This window comes from Polypterus senegalus, chromosome 5 (genome assembly GCF_016835505.1).
Source record: "Polypterus senegalus isolate Bchr_013 chromosome 5, ASM1683550v1, whole genome shotgun sequence".
NCBI classification, from domain to species: Eukaryota; Metazoa; Chordata; class Cladistia; order Polypteriformes; family Polypteridae; genus Polypterus; species Polypterus senegalus.
This window is the reverse complement of record NC_053158.1, coordinates 175,603,932-175,623,797: the sequence shown is the minus strand read 5'-3', so window position 1 is coordinate 175,623,797 and position 19,866 is coordinate 175,603,932. Positions and strand designations below refer to the sequence as shown.

Here is a 19,866-nt window from a genome sequence, read left to right as displayed (position 1 = left end):
TCTCATGTTAAGGTAATGTGTATTTTCAGCTATATTTAGTGGTCATTGGTCTGATGTGATCCATTTTGTATTAAATAGAAATAGTTAATACTTTAGATTGTGTTTCATTCATGTACACACAGAGAATTGCACATTTATTAATTTTAATCTGCCACAGATTTTTCTGCCAACCATTAAATAAGCCAAGGATATTGTACTTTTGAATTTTTTACTTTCTCGTATAAGAAGTATTAGTAAAATATTGCAATTGTCCAGATTTGATGTCAAGATTTTGATGAATCTTGATGTTTTAGACCCCCCTGAGAGAGAAAATACCATTTTTTGGAATTATGCCTGTGTTTGTGTGTGTGTATGTAAACACGATAACTTGAGTATGCCTTCACCCAGGTCAGCCAAGTACAAGTATTAGGTACAAAACATAAATTTCTATCAATTTTTGGGCTATTTCCATTAACTGGAAGTGATACTTTACCTTTTATTCATGCAGCTGCATAGTCTGATTTATTCACTTTACTTTTATAATAATTTTTCAATATTATTATTAATTTGATTTGATTTGTTGTTGATTGTTTAATTTACATAATATAAAAATATAATCATTGTCTTGCGGTTTACTACTCAAATATCCATTCTTATATCAGGGAATACGAGAAAGTCTAGGGGAGACCACTCCCGATTTTTTTTTTATTTGATATACTTTATTAATCCCCGAGGTGACTTCTGTGATAATTAAATTAGCTGATGTTAAGTTTTACAAGTACTGACAGTTTTGTCCTCCATCTCGGAGAGTTTTAAATCAAAAGCAACCGTTATACATTATGTCTTTCTCTGCTATTATTAATGGAATTGCTTAGTTTAGGGATTTCCTAACTAAGTCTACACCCTCAAAAACGTTGTATCGTCTGGTCAGGGCCCTCACTAATATACTGCTAACAGTAGTCACACTGCATGATCTTGTATGATAGTAGCCCTTTTAATCAAAGCAAATGCTTAACTACAGCATACTGTTGACACTTGCATAATAAAATATCACATGATATCTCTAGGCTGGGGTACTTAACTTTTTTTCTTGTTGTACCACCTCTAGGCTTTGAAATATCCCCATTTTTCTTCAGCCTTAAATTGTTAAGTACTAGACACAACCTTGTATATAACAACTGAGGATTTTAACAAGTAATAACAAAAAGTTTGTTGTGTAGTTGTCTCTCTTAGTTTTGCTTATGTATATTGAATGCTTTTTTTAATTAATTACTTTTTAATGTAAGAACAGTATCATGGTTTGATAAGGAATTAAAATCAGAATGCCTCATATTTCTATATTTTTAGTTATAAAAAATAATAAAGTTACATATAAAGCATAAGAAGCAGAATATAAGTCTAGGTCAAAATGGACCAATAACTCAAAGTCACTTGTGAAAGTTGGGTATCTTTTTGTTTTATATGGTCATTATTGTCCATGTTAGGAACAGTTCTGCTTCTAACTTCAGCCTATTCCTGTGCCCTCAGTGTCTTGCTTGCGCTCAGTGTCTTGCGTGCCCTTAGTGAATTATATATATATAGATATTGTATTCTGCAGTCTGCCATTTTCTAAAACTGTTCTAAATATTATTGTACAAAAAGTACAAGTTCTCCAAAACTAAAAATCTGGTTAACCTTGGTGGTTTGGATCTGTGAGAGAAAGAGAGAGAATATGTGCACCCCACACATAGGGTGAATGGGGTGAGAATGAGAGCCTGCACCTTGGTATTGGTAATGGTGCATGGATCCACCTTGAAGGTCTTAGTACACTAATATAAAGAAACTATTTTGAAGACTGGGCAGGTGTAGATGAGTTGGGGCCACCTTGGAGATCAACGTGAGCTAAAGTAAGCTTGTTGAAAGTGGAATATCAGTTGTGAGAAGTCATGGTACATACCAATATGCATACATTAACAGTATGCATAATAGCCCAATTTGAGCACTGCTGTATTTAAAGATAATCTTTAAAATTTAATAATTTCAACTTTGACAGGACCATGACCCCCAGTTTGAAAAACATTGGCTTAGATAGCAAGGGGTGTCAAATAATGTATGTATTAATTTTTAATAAGAAAGAATAACATAGCTTTGAAAATTATTCACAAAACTTTATAGGATAACATTGACAGCCCTAATCTCTCTATTATAAAAAAAAATCCTGGAAAGCAAAAGCAAGGTAATGATACATGATCTTCTTGGAAGTTCTCAGAAGAAACTTAAAAGACCCGCAAGACAAAAGAGCATCTTGCGGGGACCATAAATATGAGACTTGGTGCCAAGAGATTGTCCCAGGGACTGCTTGCAGGGACGTGGAACATGAAATTCTTGTAAGACACCCCCTGCTTACAAAAGATATCATATAAGAGCACAACCATCAAAAAACACTCAGATGTGTAAAAGCACATAGCACACACACATACTGTGCTCTAAGCACATATAAAGCGTATAAGGACAATACGGAGAATAGAGACCCAAAGGTGTTGGAGAGAAAAAAAAGGCAGATAAGAAATTATGAAAGCAGTGGAATTCGAAAGGCTCAAACAAATGATGGCGCGATACACTTGCAGAGAAAGGTACAGAATATGAAAGCAGTAAAATTCAGAAGTATTGTAGCGTCCCAGCCAGGTTGAGGCGGGACGGGTTGAGGGAGGGCGGAGTACAGTTGTAAGGGTGGGGGGCAAGACCCGGATAGGAGGGGTTGGAGAGGGTGCTAGAAAGTTGTGTTTGGGGTTACGAAGTCGGCGATTGTTCAAGTAAAACTTTTGTGACACTTTATTACGTCAGTCTCTACAGTATCAATGAAAAGATAGAAAAGATTGCATTACCGCAAACAAAAGGTGATTGATCATTAGAACCAGGTGTAATTGAAAAAACAGCAGAACAAATCGAGGTCAGAAATAAAAAGGCAAAGAGTAGACAACAAAGTCTTTTCGCATTCCCATCATTCAATGCACAGAATGTGGATTTACACAATAATGGACCATACACTATGAAAATCTGTGGTCCTGGAACAGTTATAAGAATGACAAGGTGAATTTCAAAGAATGCACAATTCGGTCAGGTGTTTATTGATGATCACGGAGAAGCGATGCAAATTTTAACAGGCAAAAAGAAAGGTAATGTATATATTCCGGGAATAACATTACACACCAAAGGAGATTGTGATATGCCATTCGTATTAAAATGTTTACAGTTTACCATTAGAATAGCTTTTGCTATGACACTCAATAAATCACAGGGACAAACATTAGAAAAAGTCAGATTATTTATTAGAGAAACAGAAACAATAGTCACTCACCGGCAGTTATACGTTCAGTTGTCACAATGTGTCACTAAAAAATATTGTTTTTAATGAAGCTTTTAAGTAAAAGTGCAAATAATGAAATTGAAACAATTCCAAAGAAAAAAATAATGTAAAATTGTATATCCGATTAACCAAACACAGAGGTTGGTGGGCGAAGCCCCCTAGTATATAATAAAGAAAAAACACAATATCCACACCATGCGCTTAGGGCATTCTTAAAACTTCTTCTTTGCAGAAGCTTTGTGCTTCCTGGAAGCTCATTTGCAAATAAACACTGACCTCAATTGTGACATTTAGCTTTATACATTCTGGACTGGAAGGGGTGGAGATTCTAGTGCATGAGTGGAAGCAATGTCAGGCATTTTCCTGTGGCTTCTCCTCCATTCTAGAGAAAACAGATTCTTGGTTAATAGCAGTACTACAACTGCAATTTTTCCCTTCATGTTTCGATTGTCCAACACCCATGAGACACTCCACAGACTTATGTTAATGATAAAACACATACACACACACACACATAAATAAATTGTGAATGATTGGAGTTGAACAAAACAAAGATTTGGGGATTTGCCCTGTATATTGTTTGATTTCCATTTCAATTCTTTTTGCTTCTGGAAGTCAGTGAGGATGCTTCTGGATGATGACCACTGGTTCTCTGACAATGTCATGCTCAATCAGAGAAGTCCTCCCTGGTTGTTTCGCTCACTACCTCCGATAAGGATAGGATTACTGTTTCAGCTCCCGCCATTGTTGTTGTGTCAAATTAGGGTTGAGATGAAGGGAATATTTTTGAATGAAAAGGGAACAAGACTGTCCTGAGAAAGGATCAGCTTCCCTTTCCTTCCACGGTTTCAGCAGAGTAATATGATACACTCATTCACTATTTGGTTGTTTGACCAAATAATTGAGTCCTCTTCTTTCCTTAATCTCATAAGGGTCTTGCCAATGAGCCAGTTGTTTAGAATGGGAGTTAAGCACTAGGACCATTACATGATCCCCAGGAAGGAATTCCCCGAGGGTGGTGTTCCCGTTATAGTGACCGGCCTGTGTTGATTGTACTTCGTACATCTGTGTTTTTAGTATAGGCAGAATTTTTTCAAATCTATCATGTAATTGCACAATACATTCCAAGATATTTACGGAGGGAAGGGCCTCTTCTCCCCATCCTTCTTTTAGGATATCCAAAATGCTCTGGGGTTGTCGCCCATTTAACAGTTCAAAAGTAGAGAATCCTGTACAGGCCTGTGGGACTTTCCGGTAGGCAAATAGAACAAGGGGAAGTAGCTGATCCCAGTTTCTTCCATCCTCACTGATCACCTTACATAACATCCATTTTAAAGTCTGATTAAATCTTTCTATCATCTCGTCTGTTTGAGGGTGATAGACAGCTGTTTTATCCACAGTAACTTGGCAACCTTCCTGATTTTTTCCGAGGTTAAGGGTGTCCCCTGGTCTGTTAAGACTTCTTTGGGAATCCTGACTTGCAAAAAGACCCTTAACAGTTCCTGTGCGATATTTTTGGAGGTAGGCATGCACAAGGATACCGAGTAGCATAATCCACGAGGACTAATACTGTATATTTTTGTGTCCTCGAGCTGAGGGTTCCAATGGGCCTTCGAGATCGACACCGATTTGTTCAAAGGGAATATCAATGAGGGGAACAGGAACTAGAGGAACACTGTCTCTCCTAGAAATCTGTCGCAATTGACATTTAGGACAGGAAGTGCAAAACCAATGGACCTCCTTGTTTATTCTAGGCCAATAATATCGAAGTTTAATTCGTTCTAATGTTTTTACGGTGCCCAAGTGGGCACACAAAAGATAAGTGTGGGCTAGTTCACAAACCTGCCGCCGGTAGGTACATGGAACTAGTAACAGTGACCTTCCCTCATCCTCGTCTTTCACCACCCGATATAATACATCATTTTGTAGTACAAAGTGGGGTCCCTGTGGTATGGGAAGGTTTGTGAGCTGGCCTTTAGCTGAAATTACTGCATTCTTTACGAACTTGATGGACTCATCGTTCCACTGTTCTCTTTTAAAGGAGGCCGGAGTGGCTTAAAACTGAAAATGCAGAGAGCTCAAGGGAACTCCATTGACCTCATTCGGTGGAGTATTGGTGGAGTATTGGAGCGTTGTCTCATCACGGTGTTGGAGATCATTTCCGGGGCAATCTCGGAGTCCCCTAGTGCATCACATTGCTTGGCAACGTGTGACCTAGTCACAGTTTGTGGGGACAGCCGGGTTTGAATCATCCCTGTTCATGGCGAGGCCCAGCTTAGTTACAGGAGTGGTTTTATTCATACCGCTTTTACTTTTAGATCAGTCCTGCCCCAGAAAGACAGCAAAAGCAGGGTTTGGTAAAATGACCTTTGTAATCTCTTAAATCATCCTCATAGCTTATCACACATGAGGTAGACGTATACCACCGAGTTTCCCTGTGAATACAGGTTAGACTGGTCATACCTTTAAGCCATTGTCACGGTAGAACATATCGGCAAGTAACAATAGAAATGTTACTCAAACATGGCGGCCACTAGGACTCCATTTATTAATACCAGTCCTGTATAAGGAAATGACAAAGGGTCAGCGACGGCAGAATACTTTTCTCCTTGGGCGATGTTGCAGTCCATGGGTTCATACAGCTGGGGACAGGCAGACACAATGTGCCCAACCTCTCCGCACTTGAAACAGCAGGGAATATTGGGTTGTTTTTCTCAAGGCCTAGTGGCAAACCTAGGGTCCATGGAGTGTTGGCTAAGCTCAGAGGAGGGTACATATCCCTGTCAGGGCAGACAAGCGATCGGTTCTGCCCTCTCTAATTTACAGGCCACCCATTGACAATTGATTACCTCCACCAAGGTTTCCATATTTTTATATGGATGTTTGCAGACCTGCTGGGCAAGATAATCAGGGAGAGCATTAATCAAGGTTTTGCAAGCCAGTTGCTCTACGATCTGCCGACCATCATTTATGTCTGGCTGTAGCCAATATCTTGAATGCCTGAGCCTGGGTCGGCATCTCAGGGTAAAACTTGCAAAGACATCATTCCCTTACCTGCTGGTCTGCCATTACACTGTAGTGTTTTAGTACCTCGACCTTGAAGAGGTCATAATCAGCAGCCTGTTCCTTAGGGAGGCTTCTCCTTTCAAGTACGGTGCCAGTATTTTGGTCCACTTCGCATGCTCCCAGAGATGTTTGCCAGTATATTTGAAAATTTAAAAATATGATTTGATATCGTCTGCCTTGAGCAGCACCAATACCTGGGACGGAGCTCGGGCCTGATCGGAGTTTTCTGCAGCCGTGGCTGCCGCATGGGCCTGGGACTCAGCCAGCCATCTTCTCGTCTCCTCCAGCTGGACTTTCACCCATTACAGTTCGGCCATGATGGTGGAGAGTACGTTGCTCTGGTCCTGCTCTTCAGTCACCTTCCTTGAACTTGGATCCTGCCGACTACACCAGTTGTGAATTATTGTGAATAAGTTGAACAGAACAAACATTTGGGAATTTGTCCCATGCATTGTTGAAGAATAGACAATTCTGACTGATACCAGTCTTTTCTGCAAAATAACAAAAGACTAATGAGTATGGCAATCAGGTTGGTTTTATACAAAAACGGCAGGAAATGATATTATGTTATCAATATGAGATGGAAGTGAGGTCATCATGGTAAGACGGTAGTGAGGTCATCCGGATGGGATGGAAGTGAGGTCATCAGGACAGGACGGAAGTGAGGTCATCTGAAAAGGAACGGAAGTGAAAAGTTTTGGCTTAGTTTTCTGTGGGTCTGAAAGAGGGAAAAAAAGCCTTAAACAATCATTACCATCCCTTTTCCTGGTGTGTTTTATATATATAGTGAGATCTTTGAGGGATTGGTTGTGTACTGTCATTGTAACCGCAAGTTCGCAGGCAGTTACAACGCATACCGCGTATGCTGTCCTAAGGTTGATGTGGGAAACATTTAAAATCGGCTACTAACCTGGCCTTGAACTCACTTTCTGGCTTTTCTCCAAGGAAGGCAATTCTTTCTTTAATCTGAGGAAGGGAGCTAATGCAGGATAACGCCAATGTCACAACTTGCTTACTGTGTGTTTTCAGTACTGAACTGACAGCTCCTATTTGAAAATTGGTGTCAGAATTTGGCACCAGCAGCATTGATCCATGTACCCACCCTGCTTTATGATGTCAGTCCAGGCTGATGGTGATGGTATAATGGTGTGGGCAATATTTTCTGGGCATACTTTGGGCATGGTAATAACAATCAATCATTGATTGAATGCCATGATCTATAGGAATATTGTTGCTAACCATTTGCATCGCTTCTTGACCCCTATTTACCCATCTTCTAATTGGCTACTTCAAGTACTATAATGTAGATGTCACAAAGCAAAATTCATCATAAATGGGTTTCATGGTGTTGATAATGAGTTCAGTGGCCTTCCCAGTCACCGGATCTGAATCCATTAGAACAACTTTAGGATGCGGCAGAATGGGATATTCATGTGTAGCTGACAAATTTGTAGAAATTGCATCACAAAATCATGTAAACCAGAACCAGACCAGAATCTCAAAGGTATGTTTCCAATATCTTGTGGTATCTATGCTATGAAGAACTGGACCTGTTTTGGGTGTATATACTGTATAGTACATATATAGTACCTGCTGAAAATGGTCTAAGGAAGGACAACCAGTGAACCAGCACTAGGGCCATGGGTGCTCAAGGCTTATTGATGAAGGTGAGGAGCAAAGGCTAGCATGTCTATTCTGATCCCAAAGAAGAGGTACTCTAGCACAAACTGCTGAGTAGTTTAATGCGGGCCACGAGAGAAAAGTATCAGAACATACAGTGCATTGCAGCTTGATGTGTATGGGGTTGCGTGTGTCGTTTAGCTGTAGAATAGATGGCATTAGGATGCACTATGGACATAAGGCAAGCCAGTGGAGGTAGTGTTATGTTCCAGGTAATATTTTGCTGGGAATCCTAAAGATTGTTGCAAATCACCCTTCAGGCATAGCTTAAAAACAACTATGTTAATGTCTTGGAGTGGCAGAGTTAGAGTCTAGAAAGCAAATTGTTTGAGAATTTGTTGCTGGACTTAGGAATTTGTTGCTAGATCTCCATGCAATCTGACAGAGCCAAAGCAGTTTTATAAAGAAGATTAGGAAAATGGTAGTGTCCTGATGTGCAAAACTGATACAGACCTAAGGACTCAATGCATCATTGCTACAAAAGTACATCATCTAAATACTGGTTTGAAGAGGGTGAACACTTATACAAACAATTTTTGTCTTATATAGTTGTAATTAATTTGGTTCATTTTGATATTAAAGAGCCTTTTCAGTGTTAAGAAAACCAAATTAAATCCACATTGATTCAATGCTGTATAATTATAAAATGTAAAAACTGTCAAGGGGCTTAATGTGTTTTGTGGTCACAGTATTAACCCTGAACATCACTTTGAAGATTGAAAGGGTGCGCAGGATCTACTAGAAATGTTCAGTCTATTCCAAACCTGCTCTCTCATCCACACTTTTTAAAATGTAGGAGCTGGTTGAGGCTTGTAAGATGCCACATATTGTCTATGAGGGAGCCTGTGTTAAGTACTTCCCAGATTTTTTTCATGGTGACTTCACAGAAAAGGTGTGCAGTAACCCTTATTGTCTGTTTGATTTTCCACAAGACAAACAACAAGCTGTTGAGGCTCCTTTCCCATCTAACTGTTAATCTTTGTTCTATATGTCTGTCTGAAGAAGATGTAAAAAATCTTATAAACCGACTACATCTTAAAATTAAAATAAACTAGTTTTCTTTTGCTTAATAAGATAATGGATAGTCTGAAGGTTTTTTTAGTATCAGACTTCTTTGTTACATATAGTTTATATTGAGAGGATTAATTGATGTTAAATTTTGTGTACTTCATTGTTGCATTCATGACAGTTCAATTTTGCCATTTTCTAGTTCCTCAGAATTTCCAGAATTTTACCAGTATGCAGTGAATTCTTAAAAATATGGTCTTTGATTTGTTTAATAAAATGAGCTTATTTTTGATGTGAGTTTTTTGATGGTTTGTTCTCCATTCTGGTGTCAAAACACAACACAGGCATGATTAAATAACTCAAAATCTTCTCAGTCCTGTTTGGTTTTGTAAACATTATGATTTCCCAATTGGTTAATTTTTTTGCTTCTCAATTTTATTTGTATTGGCAATAGAACCAGACTAAGACATAATATCTTAATCTGGCATAAACAATACACTTTCATTCACTTTGAAATGGGTAAGCACAAAATGACCATGGAAAGAAAGACAGATGCTAAATGATTACAATCGAAGCACAATCTAAGGTAATTGTGTGGTTCACTTTTGTTATAATAAAATTAAATTTAAAAAACAAAAAATTCACATGCCAGAATGATCAAAAATGTTAAAACACTGGAAAAATGATTAATCATGAAAGAATCACAACTATTACTTGGTCACCCAACTTTTCTTTTTTTAGTATCAGTGCTTTGGGTGATCTGTTTGTTGGTTCTGGTCTCAAATTGCTTCAAAATCTTTATTCCCTACTATTTGCAACTCCAATATAATATACAGTAACACCTTTCTAAGTCTAAAGCAACAAAAAAGAGATTGCATTATGAATCAGTAGTTTTATTTCTCTTTTTATTGCCACAACTGAAATGAAATTTCTGTCCACCTCAACCTAGGTTGATCTTTATTGTTAACGTGTGTCTTGTGTAAGAAGGCTACCCAAAAAAGATAATGGGTGAATGAATCTCAGTCACTATTTGAAAAGAAAGTGTTAACATTCCAAGTAATAAAGTATAATAAATGATCAGAGATATCCAGTCTGTTATTTTTACACTTAATATTTCTTAGTAGTCTGTTATCATTTTTAGTTGTAGGATTTGTGTTTCCCACAGAAAATTATATTTTACCCTGCTCACATTTAAGTATTAAAAAATTTTGCGTCACGAATCACAGAACCAGTGTTGTTAAAATATATATACTGTATTTTCTTTAAGACCTAAATAGTTAAACTGGTTGTCATAAATGTTTTACACACCTTTCAGTTTTTCCAACCCTTTAATAAGATTGCCACTTTCATGTGTGTATGCTGTCTATCTGGGAAATTCCTGAGTCACACTGGTATTTGTAAAAGAACAAATTCTTGTGTTAAAGGAGCCAAAGGGACCATTTTAGTTTCTTCTCTAGCATGGAATTATATTTTATTTTAAACAAAACACCAAAATATTACCCCATTTTAGAAGGAGGTTATTTTAAAGTATGTGCTTCTCTCCATGGAAATGCCAGTGGAATAGGTGTCCAATAGCCAAATTTCTCCTGTAAAAGAGTTTATGAAAAATATCAACATATTGTATGTAGAGTATGGACTATAAGCTAAATATTGAATTATTTTTGGTGAAGTTGCATTTTATTTAGTTAAATGTAGATAGAAAATATCTGGCTAAATTTTTAATTTGCTCTCTTATTGTTTGTTTAAGATTTAAAGACAATGATTTGCTTAAATGTTATAATAAAATTTGTCTAGAAGCAAAGTTTAAATCTTTTTATTGGAAACTGCTCTATTTAAAAAATAACTTTTCACTTTCCATTCGAAGTTTACTCTTTATCTTAGTAACATTTTAATTTTCATTGTCACTAATAATGAGCACATCTTTACTATAAGCAGGAGGTGTGTTCTGTGAATGGATGCTACCTGGAACATTCTGAAATAAAACACAGTAAATGTGGAGCCCCTAATTCTCCTATCATGTAGCAGACTTGAAAACGATATTTTGCATACAGGGTGGTTGTTTTATTAGATCCAACTCTAATCTGTTTAGGCTCCCCTTTCCATATCAGCAAGCATGCAGATTTAACTGTATAATGCCCAGCTCAGGTTTTCATATTTGACAGTGTTCAAAGATGCATTAAGAATGAGGTGCTCCTCAAAAACATCCAGATCAGAGTTAGTCAGTTAGCAGTTAGTCAAGTAATATCTGAACATAATAGAGGTTTTGAAAGGAGGGTTTAAGATCACAGTTATGCTGGTTTTAGAAGAGAAAAGGCAGTAGACAGCCAATACAAAGCCAGAAAACAAATTGTTCTTTTGCAGTGGGATGTAAAACATCGACACCAACACTAGATACTGCAATCTGAAAATGCCAATGGGTATATGAATAGTGTTATCAATAAGGTACATACCTTCATTGCAGCAGTGTGCATCAAATGGGCTTTTTAGCAGAATAATGGTTCATGCCACAAGATTATGCAGTACAATACAATACAACTTATTTATTGAAGAATTCTCAGTTAAAATACAAGTACAGATTATACTAATGCAGTGGGCGGCGCCCTGCACGGTGTTTGTTCCTTCCTTGCGCCCTGTGTTGGCTGGGATTGGCTCCAGCAGACCCCCGTGACCCTCTGTTAGGATATAGCGGGTTGGTTAATGATGACTGATTATACTAAGTACTAAATACAGAACTGGTACACATATAAATGCAGATTTGTTAAAATACACAAAGAAAAAGGTACAAACTGATTAAACATAAATTGAAACCAACATTATCAGTCCATTAATTAATTGATGGACTATACTAGTTTGGAATGGTGGAGAATAAAATTGTAAAATAGAAAGTCAAAAGTAAAATCACAGTCTTCGAGATCTTGCCAATAAAGTGAAGTCTGTGCTGGCGATCCAGTCTGATGAGAGAATCATTCCATCCAATGATTCCAGTGCTTTTTTATCCAAGATGACCTTTCCAGACACAGGAGAGCAGTGGCACCAAGTTCCACATCCATATACTGAGAAGAGAAACAGAATAGAAGAGGGTTAGTAATGATTTAAAAATATTGTGATATGTATATTTCTGTATAAATGACTAACAAACAGAAATGCAGTATGCACAGCTAATCAGTAGCTCTAGCCAGAGTATGCTAATCTAAAGTAGTAAGTCTTCAGCCTGGATTTAATAGTTGAGACTGAGGGACCAACTCTTATATTAGCAGGCAGATCATTCCACAACTTTGGGGCTATGTAACTAAAAGCTCAACCTCCCACTGTTAATCCTGGGAATCTTAAGTAGGCTGGCATATTGAGATCTCAGTGTGCACTCTGGTATGTAAGTAATGAAAGCAACTATGAAAGCAATGGAATTGTTTGAGATCATGATGGTGATTTCAGTCTTTTATAGTGGCTTTACCATTCGTTATATCTCATTGTAATTTATCATCTTAGGTGGACCAATATATTGTTATAAAGATCCATTTCTAGCTAATGTTGTACAATTTTGGAACACAAATGAGACTGATGTAGGGCAACATTGCTATGCCACATATTTCAAGCTTTTAAAACCATGCATGGAAAATTCTGGGTTCATTGAGAACAAATCAGTAAATTACTTAGTTCTACACGTAATAAAAAGGTCATTAATTGAAAATGTTAATGTGAAACTTGGAAACCTCATGTTGAAACATGTAGAATTAAAACCTCATTCAAGTCAAGTTTGGCAAAATGTAAAATTTTATGGCATGAATTTAATGATAGTAGCTTCTGTGGAAACAAAGTACTTAAATCATATTTTTATTTTGTAATGATTTTTCTGTTCCAGAAAATGCCCTGATGGTTATACATGCATAAAAACAGGAAAAAATCCAAATTATGGTTATACCAGCTTTGACACCTTTGGGTGGGCCTTTCTTGCCTTGTTCCGTCTGATGACTCAGGACTATTGGGAGAACCTTTACCAGCAGGTAATATATTAACTTTAATGAAAAATTTATTAAAATGAAGCAATGGCATCTTATTAACTATACTTGCAGATTACTTGCATTTTGATTCTACATATGAGTGCTTTAACCACACTAATCTCACCTTTGATGTAACTCCAGACCATGGTCAGAGACATAACAGAGATAGGTGTGGAGTTCTCTTGCTTCACATGTTTCTTGATTATACAAATCAGCAAAAGAATAATGAGTCCCACTAAGTCCTGATCAGCACATTGTTCAATCAAATAACCTATAAGCAGTTCCTACTCCCTAGGTTGATGTTTGGAATACAACATTTAAATTCACTCTCTTGGACATACTTCCTGTCTACTCCACTCACATAAGTCCCATTTGAGTCTTAATATCAACTGTATTTCAGATTATTCCTTACAACTGCTGTGTATCTATCTATCTATCTATCTATCTATCTATCTATCTATCTATCTATCTATTTAGTTTTTCAGTCATTCTTTTCATGTATCTTAAATTTTTCTTAGGTTATCATATTTTACTAATTGTTTAGTATCCTTCATGAAGGTGATTTTTTTGCCTTGTCACTTTAGTATGTTCTTAATTAAATCTATGGGGAAGACCTTCTAAGCTGAACTTGAATATAACCATAACTACTCTTTTTGCTGATTAATACATAATTGATTACCACTTGCTAGAAAATTGTCTTTGTATCCTCCTGACATTCTGGTTAAATGATCAAATATACATTTTAATCAATACAGCTTGCAAATTTCATCCTCAGTTCTAGTCAGGTGTGGACACTCTATTAAAGCATCAGATTTCTCAAGAAGCAGTGATGTGATTTGAAATGGGTTGAGCTTGTAGTAAAGTAATAAACAAGGGATTTCCACAAGTGAAAAAATGAACTCTCTTATATTTTTCACAATGTAGCCTGACCTTTATCCATTGACCCTCCTTTCATGTGTTAATTGCTCCTCACCTTGCCCATATCCTTAACAAATGATGCCACAATCACACGAATGAAGGAACCACAACTTTTATTGGTACTGTAAAACTGTATAAAACTTAGCTTACTCTAGTGCTTTGCTTTATATGTTGTTTACTATTTTGACTCATTTTTTCTTGCATTTTGTTTCCTTATGACTTGTCTGCTTTCCTTCTGTTTCCAACTTGTATCTATAGTAGTGACCAAATGGTTTGGCAGTGTTTTGCAAACTTTGCTGCTTCAGCATTTTCAGATGATTTTTTATGTTTCTATAGTATGCTGAAGAACAATTATAAACATTTCATTATTTTCAAAGGCTTTTATTGGCAAATACATCAGATTTGTGTAAAGAGTCAATATTTACAGTGTTGATCCTTCTTCTTCATAATTTCTGCAATTCGCTCTGGCAGGCTGGATATAAGCTTCTGGGCCAACTCCTGACTGATGGTGATCCATTCTTGCTTTTCTAGTGCTTGGAGTTGATCACAATTTGTGGGCTTGTGCTTGTTCTGCTTTTTGAGAATTGACCACAGGTTCTCAATCTATCTTTCATGTTTGGGTGTTCTTAGACTCCTCAGCCATAGTACCTCACATCTCAGTCAGCCCATAGAACACATTCAGAAGTCTTTAACTTGTCAAAGAGGAAGGCAACATCTGTTGAGGTCATTGGTGACCCTCATCTATTTTGAAATAAATCAATGCTCCTAATGTCAATGTTTAGATACTTTTTCTGGACACCAGAATTTCTAAGCACGGCAATGAATTTGGAATCTTTCACAATGAAGCTGCCTCAGTTAATTTGATGCTAGTTGAACAGAGGGACAATGGGTGCTGAAACATGTATGAATTGTGAGCTTTCTAAAGACTCAGAGGAGGATTGAATAGTTATTGTTGTATCTAGAGTATGGCCTAGACTTTTTCCTGCATTGAATGGTACCATTGAAAAATATAAAGGATTCAGGGAATGTTCTCTTATTAGGAGTGCTTCATTGCCTTGTTCTGCTTGTGGTTTTCTCTCAGCTGGTAATTTTTACTTCTCTCTAACCATCATCATGTGTAAGTTTTATTTTTGCTGTTTATTTTCTTTTGCTGCTTACCCTCAGTTGTAATATGTGTCTACTTGGGGGGTTATTTATGGATTAGGAGTTTCTAAGATGCCTCGTTCTTTAGGGTCCTTGCTACCTGAAAGTCCAGTTGCAATGGCGTTAGCTAGCTCTTGTGGCTGTGTTTGCTTACATACTGATTTGTTCTTTTCCTGTCTAGTTTTTGGATTTCTAGGTTTGTGAAAAGAAATGTGAGAAGTAAAGAGAGTTCAATTGATAGCCTAAAAGGTTATAGCCATGCAAAGACCCCAGCAGTAATTAAAACTAGAATCACCAAAGCCTACAAAAAAACTTGTAAACCCGGCCCACCTTAAATCCGTTTGCACCTCTTCCTTAGCATCTTTTGTGTTGTAAATATGTCGATAAGTGCAAGCAGTCTACTATCCCATCCTCCCACCACTGCAGAAATGGCAAAAAGCTCTCCCAGCTCAAGCCTTGTCTATCTGGGAGTGAGTTACCGGGAGCTGTATAGTGTAAATAATATATCATTATTTGGAATACATGCATTTCATGTGTGTTCCGTGTCTACAAAAATCTAACAAAAGAAGTGCACTTTTATTCAAGACAATACCAAAGATAAAGAAATCTGACTAGTGTACTTCGTTGTCACAACTGCTTTGGTAGTACAGCGGTAAGAACTGCTGACTCATAATCTACAGGTCGCAGGTTTGAGCCTTGCCGAGTCACAAAATAAATGTTTTGAGTAGTGAGCTGTTCTTATTGTTACTATTATACAATAAAAACATACATTTAATTTGTGTCTGTAACAGTTGGTGTAAATGTATGGTCCTTGTAAAGGTTAGAGTTTTTTTTATTCAGTGTTATCCTCTAAGTCGTGTTCACACTCCCCCTGATCTGACACTGCTGTTTTCAAATAAAGATGTGCTATAACAGAGGTGAACTCAGATGAGGATGAGGGTTCTACATTGGAGAAAGAGAACAGAAGCCCTCCCCGCAAGAAACGTCCACTCACATATAAAAGGAACACAGCTGCACCAGGCGTAAAGGCGAAAGATGGCACCGTTTGATCCTGCCAGTCAGTCTGCCCCACACCTGTCCTTTAATGAAACAGCACGGCTTACAGAGCTCGCCAAGGCATCATGCAAAGCCCAGTTTGCGATTATGTTTTGTGATGGTCTTTATATAAAAACATTTATATGTTACTTGTATAAAAGCCAGATCAAAAGTTATTTACCTTGATTTATTTACTTATCTTCCTACAGCTTCCTCTGTTTGATTGACACGGGTATGTTGACAAACTACATGTGTACTGATGTGACTTCAGCTGCAGGTGGAAGCTCCACACAAATGTTGTTACGGTTCTGCCTTTGTCCAGAAATGGTTTCATAAGCTTAATGACCTGAGTCTCTTAAAGTCTTTCTCCCGTGGGGCGACTGGGATCCTGAATAAGATCAAACACAGTTGCATAGGGTGCGACAGGAGCTTCCACCTGCAGCTAAAGTCCCTGTTACAGGGCTGTTATAGTCTCAAATGAAATGTATGTTCTTATTGTATAATAGTAACAGTAAGAGCAGCTCACTACACAAAACATTTATTTTGTAACGAGGCAAGGCTCAAACCCTCGATATGTTGATTATGAGTCAGTAGTTCTTACCACTGTACTACCAAAGCAGTCATAACAATGAAGAACACTAACCCGATTTCTTTTTCTTTGGTTATAGTCTTGAATAAAAGTGCTCTTGTTTTGTTATACTTGTACCTTTTGTGAAAGTTGATATTTGGACTTCAGTCTTAACACATTATGCACTTCATGTCAAAATTTTTTCATTAGTACTAAAACATGAAAAACGTTTGCCTTTTAGGTATGTTTTCAACATTTCTGTTATGCTACACTTACATAGATCTTTGTAGACACGGAACACACATGAAATGCATGTGTTCCAAATAACAATATATTATTTACACTATACAGCTCCCAGTACCTCACTCCCAGATAAACAAGGCTTGAGCTGGGAGAGCTGTTTGCCGTTTCTGCAGCGGCAGGGGGATGGGATAATAGGCTGCTTGCGCTTATCGACACATTTATAACACAAAAGATACTGACGGAGAGATGCGAATGGATTTAAGGTGGGCCAGGTTTACAAGTTTTTTCGTAGGGTTTGGTAATTCTAGTATTAAAGAAAGAGTGAAATAAAGTCACCAAACCAAGTGGTCAACTTGTTTGTCAAGAACACAGAGAGTTCCAAGATGAATAAATTATAAAAAGAGGATTTCCAGAAGTTATGAAGATGAAATTCATCTGACTTGCATTGATAGGTTAAAGCTAGTTTTGCTGCTGTGGTGCTTAATGAGAAGAGTCTCCATTGAGTTAATAAAAGAGATAACATGGATAGATGCAAGAGTAAAAAGTATCAAGTAGAAAATTTTAGAGATGAAGAACCAGAAGGAAACAAAAGGGATACAGTCCCAAAACTTGTGGATAAAAGTAAAAGAGACATTAAGAGAACATAGGTTACAACAATCTGTAAAATTATGTAGGTCCTTTGATGAACATGGAGCCTTGTATCATGTCTTCAGGCCTTGTATCATGTCTTCAGGTGTTCTTGTTATTGTTTAGCTTTTCTTAGACATTCGTCTGCCTGGAGATTTCTGGAATATTTTGGTGGGGTCCTGAGTGAATAATTATGTTCCTTGGTGGTGTGTTGGCGGTTCCCATTGCTGTGCAGCTGCTATATTGTGGAAAGCTGTTTTTTTCTGTTCTTTCTTTTTCTCTCTTTTCAGTAACCATTGACATTCTGTTAACTCATAAAATGCTTTGGCCCTGAATTCTGATATTTGTTTTGATTTCTTGGATCACCATGTTCACATAGTGTTATAACTGGGAGCACACATAACACATAATAGACAATGAAAATAGATACTACCAAGTTTTTGTTTAGCTCCTACAAATGTGGGGTGCATAATCTTGGTAGGAGGAATTTCCAGGCAAAGTTGCTTCTTTTACTTAATTGTAGATCTGAGACAACACAAGATTATATCCATACTTATTTATTAATCTGTTCTGTATCAAGGCTCTTGATTGTTTGATGTAGGTAGTCAATTGGTTAACTTTCAGGGCTACAACATATGTATAGGTATAAATATAAATGTTGTTGTGGGTCTACTTACTGATTAGTCTTCTGTCCGTAGGTGCTTTCCTCATCATTGTGTCTCCATTGTAACATCTGTGAAAACCTTGATTTAGTAAATAGTTTTCTTGTTAATAATATATCAGCCTGGAAATACTGTTTATTTTCTCCATGTCAGAAATCTTACACCTAGGCTGATTAGTATTTATTTCCCAGGCACTGTTACAACTTCATATAGATTCTTCCCTTCAACCCCTTTCATCCAACTTACCATCAGAGCATTCCCCCTAAAACCCATCATCCTCACTTGCAAATCCATTCCAGCAGGTCAAGATTTAATATATTCTTGTTGAATAATTGCTAGTGATTCACAAAGGTTTCACTTCAATTTCTGTTTTTTGATTTTATTTTAATTATTTCCTTTTTCCTGTTTTAGCTGTGTTCTGCATGTTTTTTTTTTTAATTGTGTTGCAATATTGATTTGTGTTAGTTTGAATAATTCATCTTTGTTAATTATGTTACTTGGTTTAGTAATTGTGACTGTGTTACAAATTCTGATTAAAGAACAGTCCAGGGGTGCTGCAGTTAGTCTGCTAGCATTTCCTGAGGACTTTTTAAACTCCGTCAACCATCAGTTCAGTGCGGTATTACTAGGTAGTGACATTAGTATTTTATTTGTCCAATGGTCTTTCTGATCATCCAGTTTTATCCAGTTCTTTGAATTTTTCCTACGTTGTTTGGCTTTTGGAATTTTTGTTATAGCTTTAGTTGTTTGTTTTAGTTTTATCAGATTCTTTATTTAATCTATTTTCTGTTAATAAATTAACTTTTTATTTTTACATTTTGTTTGTGACTGGGGTTTTCAGAAGAGGTCTACTGCCCAATTTGGTTATAATCACAATACTAATGAGTTATCCACTGGCTAGCAGAATTTTTGGAGGTTAATACTATCTTCTTGTATGTATGTAGTATGTAGAGATTCTCTGTGGAGCAACAATGAGCTACACTTGATACTTTTCATTTGTTTCTTAATCTGTTCAAAATTAAAATATAGGTGAAGCTGAGCATTAATTTGAGTCATACCTTATATAATGGATAAAAAAATGTACAGTTAAAATTTCAAATGTTTGGGTTGAGTTAAATGCATTCTTGATGTAAGCCCAGCAAGTTCTTTTTCCTCAATCTCTTTCATGTTGGGTCATTTGCTACCATTACTTCAGTTAATATTGAATCAGGTACAGTCATCAGCGAAATAAAAGAAATTAATACTAAAAAATTGTTTCCTGAAGTCGTAATCGTAATGATCTACCGCAGTCTTTAGATGCTTTATTTTAAGTAACTTGGCAGTCTCCTTGAACGTCTCCGCGGTAAAAGGCATCCCTTGGTCCGTCTGGACTTCCTTAGGGATGCCGGACACGCGCAAAGACCCCTACTAATTCTCGTGCGATGGCTTTAGAAGTGGCTGAGCGCAATGGAACAGCTTTGGGGTATTTGGTAGCATAATCCACAAGGACTAAAATGTACTTGTGTCCTTAGGCTGAGGGCTCTAGGGGTCCGACTAAATCGACCCCAATTCTGTGAAAAGGAACATCAGTTAGGGGAATAGGAACTAGAGGAG

At 37.2% G+C, this 19,866-nt stretch overlaps 1 protein-coding gene across 3 annotated transcripts in view; it reads left to right on the top strand.

Moving 5' to 3' along the window:
- The window catches only part of scn5lab (sodium channel, voltage gated, type V-like, alpha b), a 719,364-nt gene that overhangs the window by 261,252 nt on the left and 438,246 nt on the right, over positions 1-19,866 (top strand). For all 3 annotated transcript variants that reach the window (XM_039753644.1, XM_039753645.1, XM_039753646.1), the window contains exon 9: positions 12,939-13,080. In XM_039753644.1, coding sequence (XP_039609578.1) covers positions 12,939-13,080 — 142 coding nt within the window. The remainder of the gene's footprint in view (positions 1-12,938; positions 13,081-19,866) is intronic.